General features: G+C 35.1%; 1 protein-coding gene across 10 annotated transcripts in view; it reads left to right on the top strand.

Annotated features, from left to right (window-relative positions):
- PAM (peptidylglycine alpha-amidating monooxygenase) overlaps nucleotides 1–16,593 on the top strand; it is a 120,055-nt gene that overhangs the window by 38,257 nt on the left and 65,205 nt on the right. For 8 of the 10 annotated variants that reach the window (XM_042822797.1, XM_042822796.1, XM_042822793.1 and 5 more), the window contains 2 exons: nucleotides 11,382–11,890; nucleotides 12,952–13,072. In XM_042822797.1, coding sequence (XP_042678731.1) covers nucleotides 11,799–11,890; nucleotides 12,952–13,072 — 213 coding nt within the window. In that variant the 5' untranslated portion in view covers nucleotides 11,382–11,798. Of the gene's footprint in view, nucleotides 1–11,381; nucleotides 11,891–12,508; nucleotides 12,597–12,951; nucleotides 13,073–16,593 lie in introns of those variants that run through there. The other 2 variants (XM_042822795.1, XM_042822794.1) reach the window with 2 other exon arrangements.

Below are 16,593 nucleotides of genomic sequence, written 5' to 3'. Positions count from 1 at the left end.
AAACATTTTTGGGGGTTACTAGCTAACTTTCTTTTCACACCTATTGATTTTTCTTTTTTTCAGTCAGTGAAAGAATCTGCCTAGCATATAATTAATAACAGTTGATTAATGTAACCCATTGGACTGAAGTGCTTACTTCCTTGAAACAGTAATAGTGTTGAAAACATTAACCATTTAATGTAAGCAGTGGCCTTTCTGATGATGTACCTGCCTGAAAGTGGTCTACTTCTGTTGCATGCTGGGCAAATTTTTTTGTAAAAAATTGGGATCATACTTGATATCAAAGTATGTAAGACAGTATATTGGCTTTTTTGTTAGTAGTTAAGAAGTACTTAAAGCAGGACAATGAAATGTTTGCGTAAACGATTTTTAATGCTGATCTAAAAACTTCCATCTTACAGAGCTGTAAGCAAAACAGAAAAATTTCAATCTTAATACCTTCAGGTATGATGAAGTCTTTTGGGATTCAGTTTTGGGAGTTCAGCTTAAATTATTTACTTCTAAGTAGAAGTGAAATTAGAAATAATTTTTGTGCTAAAATCTACATAATGTTTTGCTTAGCACTTCAGAAGTAGTTGTAGGGAAAAAACAGCTGAAAAATAGCTCAGTATGTAGTACTTTATGTAAAATATATGTATATATTTATATATTTTTTAATGGAGGATTTCAGAAGAGTCTATATTGATTTTTATTTGTTTATTTTTTCCTGAGTATTTTTGCCCTTGGAGGACTTTATGTAGGAAAACAAAATGCTTTTTTCATGTTTTATAGAGTATAAGACATGTTAGAGAGGGAAAAAAAAAAAAAAAGCCAGTTAGGAAATATTAACTCCTGTTTTAAAAAAATGTTACATCTCAAGTGTGTGTGTTATAGGCTTTTTGTGCTTTTTGTTTGGTGCTGGTTGTTGTTTTAGGTCTTTCAGTGCTATTACTATTTAGTACGTGAGGACCTTTTATCTCTTCTTTCCCTAGCTACCACTACTGAAGCTTTCACCCTTTCAAAGAAAAATGAGATTGATAAAAGTTCCTAAAACCTGGCTACATTTAATCTGAATTTGATTAAGGACACTAAGTTGTGGTCGGTAGTAAGAATGAACTAATCTTGGAGGAAGGAGCATAGACAAAAATACGTATCATTAATGTTAATGTAGGCTATAAGTGATAGTATTGTTTAGGTTATTGTTAATTCCTTCTCAGAAAATTATGTTTCTCTGTAACTAGAATGAGAGTAGGCAGAAAGTTGTATTTTTCTTCCAAGTTTGATCTGTCTTTAAATTTGAGAGGTTCTGAAAGGCTTGTTTCCTGTGATATTTACCTTTTGCCATTGTTTATCAAGCCATGATGCCAGTAGTTCCTCTGATATCTTCTGGGGTAGTTAGTTTTTCCTGGATCACTTCATTCTTCCATACGATCTGTTAGCAAGCATCAGAATGGAGCTCTGGCCTAAATCAGTTACATGGTGCTTAAAAAAAGACAGTGTTTTGACAAGACAAGTCACTGATAAAAACCCACCTGCACCCTGAGAATCAAAATGGTTACTTTGGAAATTGGACAGAAGAGAGATTGCATTCTGAAAAAAAGGGCAAACTGTATGTAATGCATACATTGATTGTCAGGTAATCTTACTTCAAATTAAGAAAAAAGAAGAAAAAAAAGAAAAGGTTGAACTTTGTTTTTACCTACCAAACTATAAGTCATATATGCTCCTGTCTAAACAAGTGTAGGAATAAAAGTAAGTATGAATTAAAAGTGCCCATGTTCTTAAATATGCTACATAAGCCAAGATAGATGAGTCTTATTGAGAAGTCTTGGATTTATACTATTTTCTGCATCTGTGACTTACAAAAAAAGATTAAAAACTATTTCAGTTTGCCATTCAGTTGAATTAAGTAAGCTTCCTAAACTTTGAAAACAACTTCTACGTAAGTAGATTTCAAAAAATATTTTTTCTTAAATCCTGGAAAATAGTAATCTTTCTTTCCCAATCTTATGCAGATTTAGTTTCGTATCGAGTTCTCTTACACGTATTTCCTTTATTTATTTATTTGGTAGCAATTCCATTTATTTAGCAATTGAGTCCAAAAACAAAATGTTTCAAGAAAACAGTACATGGTATAAATTTTCCTGCATCACCTTTCCTAATCCTTCTGTAGCTGAATAGCATTTGCCAGCTGGGAGTGCAGCACCCTGATGCGCTCTATTCTGGAAGCAAATAAGTCTAATGTTCTTTCCATACATATTCTCGAATCTCCCCTTACAGACCATTCAGAGGGAGGGGGCATGTCCAGAATACTGTGACACTAAACCTGATGATTTATTTCCCCTGCTTAAGCTTTGGTCTGTTTTGTCTTGTTTTGCTTATAGAAAGCAAATACAGTGAAACTCAGTCATTACCAGAATTTATATTCTCTCTTAAGACAGAGCGTGGCTAATTTCCTTTTACTCCTACAAATGTTTCATACAAAGACAAAGTAAATGTTATTGAGAGATTTGTTTATCAACATTACCTATTAAGTCATTAAGTTGGCTATCAGTTGGAATTGTGCCCAAAATTTATACAATCTTGGGGCACGGACATTTTTTTTGTGTGTTTCCTTGCTCTCACTTGATTCTAACTGCTTCACTTCTTGATTTTTGTTTGGTTTTCCATGTTAGCATGCAGTGTTCAAAATGGTTTCTCTTTGTTATACTACTGTTCATATTTAACTTGCCTGCACCTAAGGCAGGATATTGTTTTATGAGATCTTTGTGCGTATATACAATTCTTGACATACAGTCCGTTACATTTGTCTAAATTTCAATGGTAAATTCTTCAAAAACAGACAGTATGTTTACTGTTTTTAGTGGTTAAATTATTTTCACGAGACTTTGTTTTTTAATAAATGTGTTTTTCATTATTATGTCAGTTTTGTTGTATTATGTATACCTTTTTAAAGAACTACTGCTGAAATCTTAAGAGCGGTTTCAGAGATCATTCTTAACAAGGGATGTCCATTACACAGACTTATTTTTCTCTGGAAGGTTTGACCTTTTCTGAGTATTAATTGGCTCTGTTAAATTTGATCGGGCATTAACAGAAGATAATTATTTCATCTGACTTGCTGTTTGTTTGAATAGATGTTGACTTTTTCCTGTAACGGAGCCTTGTATGTTCTCAGTATTTGGTTCTTGTGTTGGTTTTTGTTTCTGCATATTTTTCTTATTCCTTCATTTCTCTTTCTCCTTTTTTTTCTTCTGCCCGTTCCTATGAACTTACTTTCTCATGTGTAGTGTTGAGTTTTAGAAAAGAAACTCATCTTTGTCCTATACATTCCATCTCTGTAGACACTCTACAGAAAACCTGCTGCTTGTTTTTAACTTACATTTTTACTTTTAAAAAATTCCTCTGAATGTTCTGCTGAAATACTAGTCAACTTTATTGCATTTATTACCTTACTATTAGCATTATTGTATTTTATGATAGTGGAAATTCAACTAGAAAAATGTTCATCCTATAGAAACGGAACTATAAGAGTAGAAAATTCAGTTATCTGCTTTTTCTGATCTTAAATGATCCAGCTGTTAACTACTGCTGAATTGAATTAGGTACAATGATTTTCTTTTTCCTCTCTCACTCTTCCCATTATTATTTAAGTAGTGTTACTATCTGGCCCTTTTGGAACAAGGAAATGGTGCAAGATTAGTTTTGTATTACACTCCCAAACTTAAAATATATATATATTTTAATGAATGAAAATTACTTGTTATTTTAGTGGAGCTAAAATGCTCAAAGTCTTAGTCTATCTGCATCACATGTACTCCAACAGATCCAGCCTATCTTAGACGGTAATGCAGTAGCTCACAGTGGAGACTATCCTACTACAGAAGAAGGCAAAACTGTTGTGGTTTTCTTGGTTACTGTTTTTTGGGGTGATGGAAGAGTGAGGGGGAGATGGGGATGGAGTGTGGTATACCTACAACCCTGTTCTTTAGATTTCTCTTAAATATTTTACTAGGAGATGCTAGACTAAGAACTAAATAGTAGTTATTGCCTCACTGTACTTCTTTAAAGGCAGTTCCTTCCATTGTTTCCATCTAACAGTGTGTCCCTGCTAAAAGAGGCTTGTTCAGGTGGATTTGCATGGGTTGTGCAGAGGGTCAGTGAGACGTCCAGGCTGTGAGGGGGTATTCCTTGGGCACACAGGGCACATATTTTTATATGTTTTATATTTATATGTTGCTCTTTGACTGGTAGTGCCAGGCTGGGAGAATGGCACTAGCACTGATTGCTGCCTTTCTCTCCTAGCAGCACACACTTTCCTGTTTCCTTCATCTTTTTCCAGTGCTTGTATTCATCTGTTAGCATTGTGGGCTAGTTCAGCTCAGCAGCCTAACAGGAGGAGAATGGACATCCCGTGGTGACAGGCAGGAAGTGCCTGCTGGAGATGCTGCATGTGCCAGCCTAGTAGATCACCTGTTGACTACCACCACATGTCCAATTCCTTGTGCTGCCTCTCGCATTGTGCTTTGTTGGAACCAGTCAGTTCAAAACAGTCTAAATAGCTACATGAACAAACTCCTGCACATTCTGACTGAAAAATGTTGCTTTTCATCTTGTTTGACTAGATGCACAAGGAAGCAAGATTTGAAGCCCTTTCTAGTGTATGAATATGCAAAGAATTTAATTCATTGTTCGCACGCAATGTGTAATTTAACTTGAATGTTTTTAATGATCTCTTCTTTGATTTATCCTTAGAGGTTAATCCAAATTCTTGAAAGATTTTTCCCCTTAGTAAGTTCTTTTTTTCTCCACAAAAAAGGGAGATGAAGGGCACTTCAGTGAACCTTTATCGTTACTGCTCTGTGCTACTGATAATGATCTCGATACCAAAATGAAAGATGAAGATTCTCATGTGCTTTCCCTTTTAAGCAAGTAATTAGTGCCATCCAACTTTTTTTTTTTTTTTTTTTTTTTTTTTTTTTTCAGAGTATGAAATTAGCATTTAGTTAAGATGTCGTCTTTCAGTGAAAAGCATTGATCTTCCTTGACAAGAGAATTTTACTTGTATGATGGTTGGACAAAGCAGAAGGATTACAAGGTGATTTATTGTGAATAAAATGCTTTCCAAATGTGTTTAAAAGGCAGCATTGGCATTTTAAATGTGTTTTCTCTGGCCTTCGGGGTCCTGAGATCTGACTTTCACGAGAAGGAAGGGACTTTCTCAGTTTCACTCTTTCGGAAGGACTCATAAGTCCTGATGGCCTACAATATCCTGGACTGCATTAGGAGTGGCCAGCAGGGCAAGGGTTTACCTTCCATTGACCTTGTGAGGCCCCATTCTGGAGTGCTCTGTCCAGGCTTGGGGTCTTTCCTGCAGAAGGGACACAGAGCTGTTGGAGCAGGTTTGGAGGAGGGCCATGAAATTATCAGAGAAGCTGAGGGAGTTATGCATGTTTTTCTTGCAGAAGACAATGGTGTAAAAGCCCTCACTGTGAACTTCTGGTTACTTAAAGGGAAATAAACCTTTTTCACATACACATAATGATAGGATAAGATAGAATGGTTTTTAACTAAATGTGAGATTTAGATGAGAAACTTTTCACTGAGAGGGTGGTGAGGTGCTGGAACAGGCTCAGTTCTGGGCTTTCTTCAGTTTAAGAAAGGTAGGGAACTTCTGGAGAGACTCCAGAAGAGGGCAGCTGAGGTGATTAGGGACCTGGACCATCTCCCTTCTGAGGGAAGACTGGGACTTGGGACTGAAGAATAGAAGGAAAACTGAGAAGGGGATCTCAGATATTTATAAATACCTAAGGGATGGATTTCAATTGGATGGGGTCAGGCTCTTCTTAGTGATGTCCAGTAAAACAACAATGAGCAACCAGCGCGCACTGGAACGTAGGAAGTTCCATCTGGGCATGAGGAAAATCTTTACTCAGAGGTTTACAGAGCACTGGAACAGGCTAACTAGAGAGGTTGAGAAGTCTGCTTTCTTGGAGACATTCAAAACCCATGTGGACATTTTCCTGTGCAACCTACTGTAGGAAACTTAATTTAGCAGGGAGTTGGACTTGGTAATTTCCAGAGGTTCCTTTCAATCCCTATAATTCTGTGGAAAAAATGCTCCACATAATAAAGAACTCACAAGTGATTAACAGATCAACGAAATCAGTCAGAATGACTAAGTATTCAGGTAGTCAGTTTTTTTTTCTTTAGCACTACTTAGCATGAATTTTCATTTAATACTAGTCATCAAATAGAGGAGAAAGCATATTGTCCAAAGTCAGTATATTCTGAAAGCCTGCGGAGTATAAATGTGTTTAGAAATCATCTAATTAAACTTCTATAATATATAGAAGATTCAAGTTCTTTATTCAAATTACAGATGCTGTACTTCTTCCAGTGGAATCAACAGTAGGTTTTATTCCCACAGATTTTTATTTTAGAAGTATTCACACTACTTAAGCTCAGCTGTCAAATTATGGAAAAAATTGTTCGTAGAAACAACAGTAAGAGCAATCATATTTCTTTTTGTCCTCTGGTATCCATATTTGAAAAGGTTTTGGTAGCAGAATATGAGAATTAGGAAAATCTAAATTAAACCAAGAGGCCAATTATATGTGATAACTTATGAAGACAAATATTTTTAAAATGCGAGTGATATTACACATAGTTCAGTTGCTCCAAAAGCAAAAGATTCCTTGCTATCTGTATGTTTGCATCATTTCTTTCATGATAGATTTGTGGCAGCTTCACTGGCCAGTTGATCTGATCTGAAGATGAATATAATGATGGGGGTTGGGAAGGAGGGCATCAGCTTGCTGAACCAGTGCAGTGCAAGAGAAAGAAAATACAAGGCAGTGTGTGATTACAGTGGGTGTGGTATATGTTGGAAGTTCATCGTTAGTTGAACCAGAAGAACAGTCCAATGAAGTCTAGACTGAAGCAGCAGTTTCTGTAGCTCCTTAGTTGGTTATGTGTGTTTGTTTTTTTTTTTAATTGTTTATAATCATGCCATAAATGTTTTCCTTGAAAACTACTTGAGTTGCATCAAGGAAAATAAGTTCTACAAAATACAACATTTCAAAGGTTTTTTAGGAGTTTTATAAGCTGGTAAGTGTATTATTTTAAAGTTTAGTAAAATGTGACGAGTCAGAGCATTTCATGTTTTCAAAAAGGAATCACTAAATACAGGACTGCATGTAGTTGGCATGCATGGTGTTAAAAGCTGTACTGGCCCTCTGTTTTCTGTAACCATGAGTTAGTTATTTTCCAAAGAATTATAAGCTCTAAAACCAGCTTATCTGGGGAAGACTTTTCTGGTCTTCCTGCCATTTTCTTACAGATTCATTTCCCTGCATGGACAATGGCATAGTAAAAGTAATGGAGACCTGTGCAGAAAGAGAACTTTCACTATTTGCTGCCAAAATCCTTACCAAAAAAATCCTTGGTACCATCTATCCTTGCTTCCTTTAATCTTCTTGGTATTGTGAAGAATGCTTCATCTTTCACAACTGTTAGTGAGAAATCTTAAGCATTGATTTCTAACTATGATGTAGAAGGTATACATGCTTGAAGAGGGCTAGTCTTGTCTTACTGTGGATGTGAGCATTTCTTCTGAGGTTTTTTCTTTTTTCTGAAGTTTTTTTCTTTTTTTCTGAAGGAGTGATTATATGATGATGTGAGCGGAACATCATGATAGAGAACAAAGGAATACTCCCCTCTAAAATGTAAAAGACTGTGCAGTAGGTAGAATATAACACTTTTTTTGCCATATTTGTCTATTATTTTTTTGCAGACATTAAATTTAATCTCAAACTATGATCTAAACGTGGCAAACTTGCCTTGCTTAAGCTTCATGTTTAGTGTGAGATGAAACATGGCCTTCCCTGCTATAGCTGAAAATTTGATTCTTGCATGCTGTAGCTGGAGACTGTAATCAAGTTGTCCTGGCTCAGTTCCATGGTTTCATTGCATAAGAATCATGAAACAAGATTCAGCTTTGAGAACTTACTGCCTTTGAACTTTCAGATCAATACTGCTTAGCTTTCTTTTTATTTTTCCTTTGAAGACAGTGGAAGCTGAAGATGAGGCTTCTCCTTGCGTCAAGTTCAGTTTGTACTGTGTGTAAAATGACGAAAATGAAGCGAAGAAATTATAGTGTGCTTTATAAGGTTGTGGCTAATACAGAGCTTGTTTTATCACAAGGCATTGAGGGTTTTTTTTGGTTTTTGTTTGCTCTTTTGTTTTTTTTTTTGAATGGATCATTATTAAGGAATTAGTATTTTTTAAGGTTTGCATTTGAGTTTTCATGAAATCACTTTGAGATGTTGTTACTTAATTTTGCATGCTGTTTTGAATTCTAGCTCTTTTCGTGCCTGTTTCTTTTTCTTTTTCTTTTTTTTTTTTTTTTTTTTTTTTTTTTTTTCCCCCAGCTTGTTCAGTGACATTTCTTCCTGCTAGATGCAGTTAGTTTTTTGTATTTGTGTGGGTTTTTTTATGTCTTCTACTATGTTTGTATAGGACATGGTGGATAAGATAACATGCTTGTATTGCTTGAGCAAATTTCCATCTCTATTTTCTCTCCTTTCAATATAGCATTTGTCATCAATTACATCTTTTTTACTTCGCTTTTTCCATTCCCTTGGAAACTCTTACTCTAAATTGGAAGCAGAACTGTGTAGTATCAGGATAGGTCATTCAGACCTAATGAACTGAAGTAACCATGTAATCTTACTGAATCTCTCATCCTCACTTTTTTCCTCCTAGTCTGATACTGGTTATGTCAGAGTGGAGTCAGAGCTGTTTCCTCCTCCTTATCTCCATCCCTCGATCTTAACCCAACATCACAATGTGAGGACAAGCAGAAGCCATATGTTGTGTAGCCAGATGCATCAAACAAAGCACTCATACTACGGATGGAGGACTGTAAATGCTCATCTTTTTCCATGGCTTCTTTTTATTAATCTACATACCAAGTAGCTGCGCTACTTACAAACAACTTCAGACTTTCCTAAAGCTGGAAAAAACATTTATAGTCATTGGAAGTTAATTTTTCATGTTCCAGAAAATTAAGTTAGAGCATTGTTGCAGAAGTCCCAGCATATCATAGAATCCCAGAATGGCCAGGGTTGGAAGGGACTTTAAGGATCACGAATCTCCAACACCCCTGCCACATGCAGGGCCACCAGCCTCCTCATTTAATACCAGACCAGGCTGCCCAGGGCCCCATCCAATCCAGCCTTGAACTTCCTACTTTGTTACTGTTTAGCGTATTTGTTACATAGAATTTGAAACTTAAAGGTTTTTTTGGCTGTTCAACTTTGTGCAACAATCGAACAACAATCTAAATAGCTGATAATTTGGTTAATGTGTCTGGGGACACATTCACTAGTTTTCCAACCATTTTATGTTCACAATTACTATAGAAAGAAAGAAGCTAAAATATATTGATGAAAATCTACACGGAGAGAATTGCCACAAAGAATTGCTACAAAGGAACAAAAGAATCAAAGCATAATGGTTGTAATTCACCAGTACTCATTTTTAACTTGCTGGGAAAAAAAGAAATGCAGCAAATTCAATAAGTATTGCGCAAATGACCCTCACTTTTCTTTTCTGGGGAGATTTGATTTTCAGCATACTTGTAAGAAAGATGAATGTAACATGGTTTTCAGTTCTTATGAGATGTAATTGATTTTTTTTCTTTTCTGTTTTTTTTGTTTGTTTGTTTTGTTTTTGTTTTTTTTTTTAATTTTTTTTGCACGTCTGTCTGTGAAAATCTCATCAGTGTATGTTTGTTTTTCTGCCTGGAATAACTAGCTTTCTTTTCTTACATGGAAAGATGCTTAAGCTGTGCTAGAACTTTCAGGTGGCTTTGAAAGATGCTGCTCTGTTATAATTGCATAATCATATCTTCATGTAAAAAGTAGTGAAGCTCTATATGTTTACAGAGGTATAGATATATATAGACTTATATATATAGACTGTATAGATAGACAGACAGACAGACTTGACTTTCTGTCATAGTACAGTCCTCAACATGTTTTACAGTTTTCCATAGTTCAGTAGTCAAGATGATGAAGATAGTAGAACTGAAGGCTTAAGAATTTACATAAAGAAAAAGAATTACTGTTGTATCACTAGTTCTCATGAATGATTTTGGACAGTTTTGGCATGTTTTTGGCAACTTCAGATCTAAGAGTCTATTTTTAGTTGGTGTGACTGGATCTTCTGTCATCTTTCAGTGAAGAAAATACTTGGGTTTTGTAATGGTTAGTTTAATCAGATTTTAGAATCAGTGCCTCTTGCACATTGCTCAGTGCAAATCTGGTGTAGCTGCTACACAGGCAAGCTGCCAGTGTGGGCTTCAGTCCAGAAGCACTTTTTTTCATATAGGATCCTTTTTGGTGAGTGTGCCCTGAGATGGGAAGTGATTTTTATTAAAACTCGTGAGTTTCAGAATCCTTTGTTTCTTCATCTTTATAGCAATATTTTCACCGTGTTTTCAGCATCCAAAGGATAGATTTTTTTTTTGCTTATATTTTATTTAATGTTTATTTTAAACAAATTACTAACACATTTGAAGGGTTGATTTTCTTCGTCTTCAAGATTTTTCTTCTTAGATAGTTGTAAATGCTGAAAAACAAGCCCAAACATTAGTGTATATTTTCAGTAACACACACTTTTATTTTCCAACATTCTTAAAAAAAAACCCTTGTGAACTTGTGCATTTGAAGTGTGTAATCAACCAGTGTAGCGATATAAGGGCCATTAAGGTTAAATTTAATTAAAGCAATATGAATAGTAATGTCTTAAGCTGAAATAGCATTAACAGAAGAATATAGAAACAGTATACAAGTAGTGTAAAGCAATCTTGCTTTTGTATTTCTGAAAACAATTTGTTACTATCAGTTATGCACTACGGTACATAAGCAACAGGTATATTAAGACAGAAAGGTATAGTATTCCATTTTTGTTTTAAAACTGAAGTATCCCAGTCTGCTACTAATGCAGAAACTTTTAGTGATAGTTCTTAAAATTCATAGAGTTCAGTTTTTGCTGTGCCAGTGTTCGGCTCTTCTAGCTGCATGGAGAACACATCATACTATACCGTTTTATATGTGAAATATATAGTTTTGCCTTCTGCTTATAAATGTTTTGTTTTGATTTTCTTTGTGCTGTTTTAAAATGTATTCTCGAGTGAGTTTTCTATGTCCATGTTGAATGTATCAGTTTCTGACACTGGATGAGTGGGAGAGGACTCAAATGAGATGCGTTCTTCACTGGCTTGGGCTGTACCGTGTGAGAATACTTACTAATGTTTCAAAAACTCTCGACAGGGATTTGCGGAGAACTGATGCTGTAATGTGTTAGTCATCTTTTATCCTCTTGTATTTTTACAGGTTCTAAAAGATGACTGATGCTGGTTTCTGTGATGCTACCGGGTGTCTCTGGCACCATGGACTGATACGGAACACACAAATCTGACTGTGCCACCTGGGGAGGAAGCATCAGGAGTCTACTTCATTTTGGCTCCTTAAGTGGACAGAGGCGCAGTCTCGTCTGTCTCCAAGGGAAAACCCTTCAACAGATTTTTACAGCTAGTAATAAAGACAACATAACATCATCCACCTTCCTGATTTACAGTGCATCACCTTCCAAGACAGATGGTCTGTCAGAAGCAGGAGGATGCCTGCAGAGCACATAAGAATGAAGTAATGAATTAATGCTGCTGTTGCCTAGTAGTCAGGATCACAGCTGATAGAGCTGTGCTGCCCTTTTTCTGGTCCCTTAATCAGGCCAGGAACTGCAGGGTGGACATGGCTGGCTTCGTTAACAACCTGCTAATACTGATTTTCGTTCTTCAAAACATCTGTTTGGGTTTTAGAAGCCCACTTTCTGTCTTCAAAAGGTGGGTTATGCAGAAAGACATTATGTGTTGAATGCATGATTTTTAGGGCTGCCCTCACCTTTGTATGGAAATACAATAAATGTATGAAAAAGCATGTCCTTGATAAAAATGTGCATGTTGGTTGTTTGGTTTTGCTCACTTGTTCTGCGTTCTACTTGCAAAATTTTGAAGTGTCACTCTTGTCATAGTGAGGACAAACTCTTGGTTGTTTGGTTTTTTTTTATTTTCCCAAAATAGCTCTTTAAAATAGAAGTTAAGGATGGCTGTCATTGGGATGATAAAAACAATAATGAATACATTGTGTTACATAGTGCCACAGGTATATTTGAGTCTTTACACAGTGAGTAAATACATTTCCCCTGCTCTTATTAGCTTGGCAGTGTAAAAAGCTGTTCCAACAGCAAAAAAAAAAAAAAAAAAAAAAAAAATCATCTTCTTTAACTGCTCAATGCTTAGAAATATTGGAGAAGAAGTAAACATAAGTGACTGTAAGATTGAATAGACAAACTTAATCTAGTTAATACAAGAGAAAGCCTCTTAGCTCTCCAAAAGGTGTTTAACTGTATTGAGTTTTTCATTTTTCAATTTTTTTTTTTTTGTCATTTGCCATCAATATAGACCTTGATATTCACGTGAAGTTCTAAAACTTACTCTTCTGCTTCTCTACTGGCAGTGGGAATTGCTGTAAATGTCATATTATTGGAAGGTAAAAAAAAATAAATTCTCCTTATTGAATTATACAGCAGATACGTATTCCTAAACAAAACATCAATCTGTCTTGAGTGATTAATAGTACTTGACATATACTAGTGCATTAGTTCTTTATCTGTACATCTGTGTACCTAAGACAGGGATTTAGATGAGATTAATACATCTGATTTTTTCGCAGGAATTACTTCAGTAATTGCTTGATAATGGAGATGTTTTTGTGACCTAATGAAGTAGGGAATTTTCCAAATCGTTCCTGTGTTGTCAGATTTCTTTACTATTTCTAATACAGATCTTCTTAAAATATATTTTAAAATATATATTTATCTTTATGTTCCCTGCTTATTTTTAAGGTATAAAGATGCTACCAGATCTCTTTCCAGTGAATGCTTTGGGAGCACCAGGCCAGTTATTTCATTTGGGCTGTCAGATTTTGCTTTGGACATTCGTATGCCTGGAGTGACACCCAAGCAGGTGGGAGAAGTATAGTTTTTCTTTTTGCCAATTATTCTATTTTTTATTTTTTTTTCAATGGCCTAGAGAAATAAAGTCTTGCCTGAAGTATGACTGACGTGAGGTGAATGAAGAAAATGGTAACTTTAATAGTGTGTGCATATCCAGTGAAAAATAGAAATCTGAAAAAGAGTTTCAAAGAATATAAAAATAGTTTCACCTGACAATTTTTATTTCTAATACTGATTTCTTACAATTAATTGCTAGAGCTTATTGAAACTTAAATTATGAGATTTATTAAAATGAAACTTATACAGTTGTGCTGGTAAGACAGATTAAAATTGCAGTTTACACCAAATCTCAGATAGTTTCTCAGTTCAATTTTAGTTGCAGTAAATTGAACATTATTACAACTTTGACAAGCTGAGAGAGAATGCCAGAAAGCATTTTTACAAGAATAATACTTTTGATTTAGCATTCTAAAACATTGAAATATTCCAGGAAGTATTATCAGTATATCTTTGTGGTTTGACATAGCTTATTTATGTCATAGCTTACCAAACCAAGACAGTAAAAATGAAGAATTAATATTTAACATCAGCATTTTTGAGATTCACATTTAAAGTATAAAATTCTGCTGTCACTTTCAAATGAAGTTTTATTTAGCAAGATAAACAATGTCTAATTTTCATTTTCTTTAGTGAGGCAATGCAGGGAACTATATATGTCATTAAAAGACACGTCTCTTTAAAAGGGCTGCAGATGCTTGGAAAGAGTAGGATGTTGTGCTGCAGTAGATGATGACTCATTGTTGCAGATAGCACTTTCAAAAAATAGTGAAAGCAGAATGAGGCTCTCAGTTAGAGGGGAGCAGCCTCCTGGAACATAAAATTTAGAGTAAGTGGCATCATTCCAGTAAGTACAAACAGAGAGAGAGTCTCTATTGTATTTTATTTGTTTGCAACAAAATACTAAGCATCCCTTTCAGAGAGAGTGAAAAGTACTCTTAATTCTTCAGGGCGAACACTTCTAATTATGTAACTTCTAGTGATATGGCATGAGGAATCATTAGTTAAAATATTGGGAATCGTATATGAAGGGGTCAGTCTCTTCCCATTCAAAAAGAAAAAAAGCAATACCATCAACAAAAAGCTGGGATAATTGTTAGATGGGAAATATGTGTGTGTATCTGTATCTCGCAATGCTGATGAAGACAAATGTTGTTCTCCCATATAGTTTTGTGAGAGGGATGGGGAAGGCAGGCAGCAATAGAAAGCAACATGCGACACTAATTGTGAAGAAGATAAGCAAAAATAACACCTAACCTCATGTGTAGTCCAGCTCTTATATTCTCTGTCTCATCTCTTTTTTTTTTTTTTTTTTTTTTTTTTTTCCCCCTTTCTCCTTCCCATCCCTTCCTCCTTCCAATCTGACCTGCTCTAGCAGCAGGAAACTTGGTTCCTATTTATACAAGTTATGCACAATATGCACAGTGAGAAGAAATGCAGAAAAGGCAGTCTTTGTTTTCTTGCAGTTCACAGAAAGAGATAATCAAAAGCATTTTATGCCACAACAGTCAACACTGGCACTAAGTGGAATGGATGTTGTATTCAGTGTTATGGCACAAGTGGAATGGAGGTGAATTATCCTCTTTAGAGAGGATATTCTTCTGTAGTGGCCTCTTACTAACTCATTATCTTCTTCATGTATTTCTTAGCCCTCTAGGTGTTGGTATGCAGTTTTAAGGCCTGTTTGTAACTCTGTATCTAGTCAAAAAAGATGCCAAAGTGAACCAGTGAGGAAGGAAACAAGTGCAGTTTTTAAAATGCAGTGATAAATGTACTGCTGTATTTGTTATGACTGCATTTAGTTCCTGAGTTCTGAGTTAAAGTAACTTATGTGGGAAAGATGAAAAAATTACTAGAGAACGCATAAATTAGTTTAATTGCGAAGATAAGATTAGTATCTTTGGAGTAACACCTGTGTATTCTATGTTGTCCTTCATCATGCTTTTTTCTATGAAAAGAAAATCTTATGCTTCAACTGGATCACTGTGATGTCATGTAGTGCAAGAAAGTGGAACTTTTATTCAGATCAACAACTAGCTAATCTGAGAAATCGCATGTTCTTCACAAATGATATAATTTTGGTAGTGCTTGTAGAAAGGCTTCAAAGCGGATGAATGAACAGCCTCCGTGACATGCTGTTCATGTGGCTTCTTTATAGCATCTCCATTGGAGCAGCTTTGCTGCTGTTGAACTTGAAGTTTAAGTTTCTAAATGAAGTTCTGAATCCCAGCTAAATAGAAAATAAGCTATTTCCTTTTCAATTTATAAATGGGTGTTGTATGTTCTGTAAATGCATGTATCTGGAGTTCACAAAGGCATTCAAACTATTTGTATCAGCTGACCTATGTTTATCTTTTCTGTCTTCAAGCAAACCACCAGTGCAAATTTCTTATCTGTAAACATCAGTGCTTTGTGTAATCACATACTTTTATCAGCATTGTACTTGTCATTTCTTCTCAGCTGCATTTAATTGTTTAAGCCTATTTTCAGTGTATTTTATTTTCTCATTAACTTGAAGTGTTTTGTAGCAGGAATTTTGTTTTCATCCATTTTGGCAAGTAATAGTGAAAGAAGACATCTTATTGGTCTTAGAGTTCATGGATGTAGTGAAGTACTACTACTATAAGATTTTCTTTTTTAAACAACCTTAAAGCTGAAAAATAATGTTTAAATTAGATAATAGCATAGCTGTCAACACACAAGCCACATCCCTGACCTTGTAGAGTAATCTCTGTTACTTCTAAATAAAACATGGAAATGAATTAATTCCTTACAGCAATGTTGACTTTCTACATAATCTTTGGACAAATATCTCAGTAAAGCAACTAGTTTCTTTTTTTCTACATGATGCTGTTATAAGGAACTGGCCTCCACCTAATAGATAAAAATAAACCTGATTACATGTTTTGCTTTCATAGTTCACATGCATATAAGATGAATGATTTCATGCTGTACCAATGATTCACTGTTTTGCTGATGAGCAATGGAGAGAGCTGAGAGCTTTCCTTTACAAAAATTTGCCCGGTTTTGTTTTCAGGGACATTATTTTGTGTTCCAGAGTACTTGTAGAGATTTCACATCTGGGTATTTGTGATTACTGATCTGGGTCTACTGGTTTTGTGTTTTAATTGATTTTTCTATTTAAATCCAAGAATAATTCCAAATCTGACAAGCTGAGCACTTTAAATTCAAAGTCTTTTAGGTTACTAAGGCAGCTGTAACGTCTTGCAGAAGTCATTCTTTGTATGTTTTCTGCATGGACTGCCTATTATTCTGTATCTCATCTGTACTGTTCATCCAATTGCTTCAGGAAATTGCTAGTCCTTTACAATGTTTAAGCAAGAAAATTGCAAATTGATTTTATTATTAATTTTTTAGTTAATAATGTTCTTTGTTTTGAAGGGCATGTGATGTTTGTGGTATTGTTCAGTGAAAAATAATTTCATTGATTATTGTATAATTAGATGCATGAAT

This window comes from Centrocercus urophasianus, unplaced genomic scaffold (genome assembly GCF_019232065.1).
Source record: "Centrocercus urophasianus isolate 14NV4802_14NV808 unplaced genomic scaffold, USGS_Curo_1.0 seq_21, whole genome shotgun sequence".
NCBI lineage: Eukaryota > Metazoa > Chordata > Aves > Galliformes > Phasianidae > Centrocercus > Centrocercus urophasianus.
The sequence above is the reverse complement of the archived record's forward strand: the minus strand, read 5'-3'. Positions and strand labels throughout refer to the sequence as shown.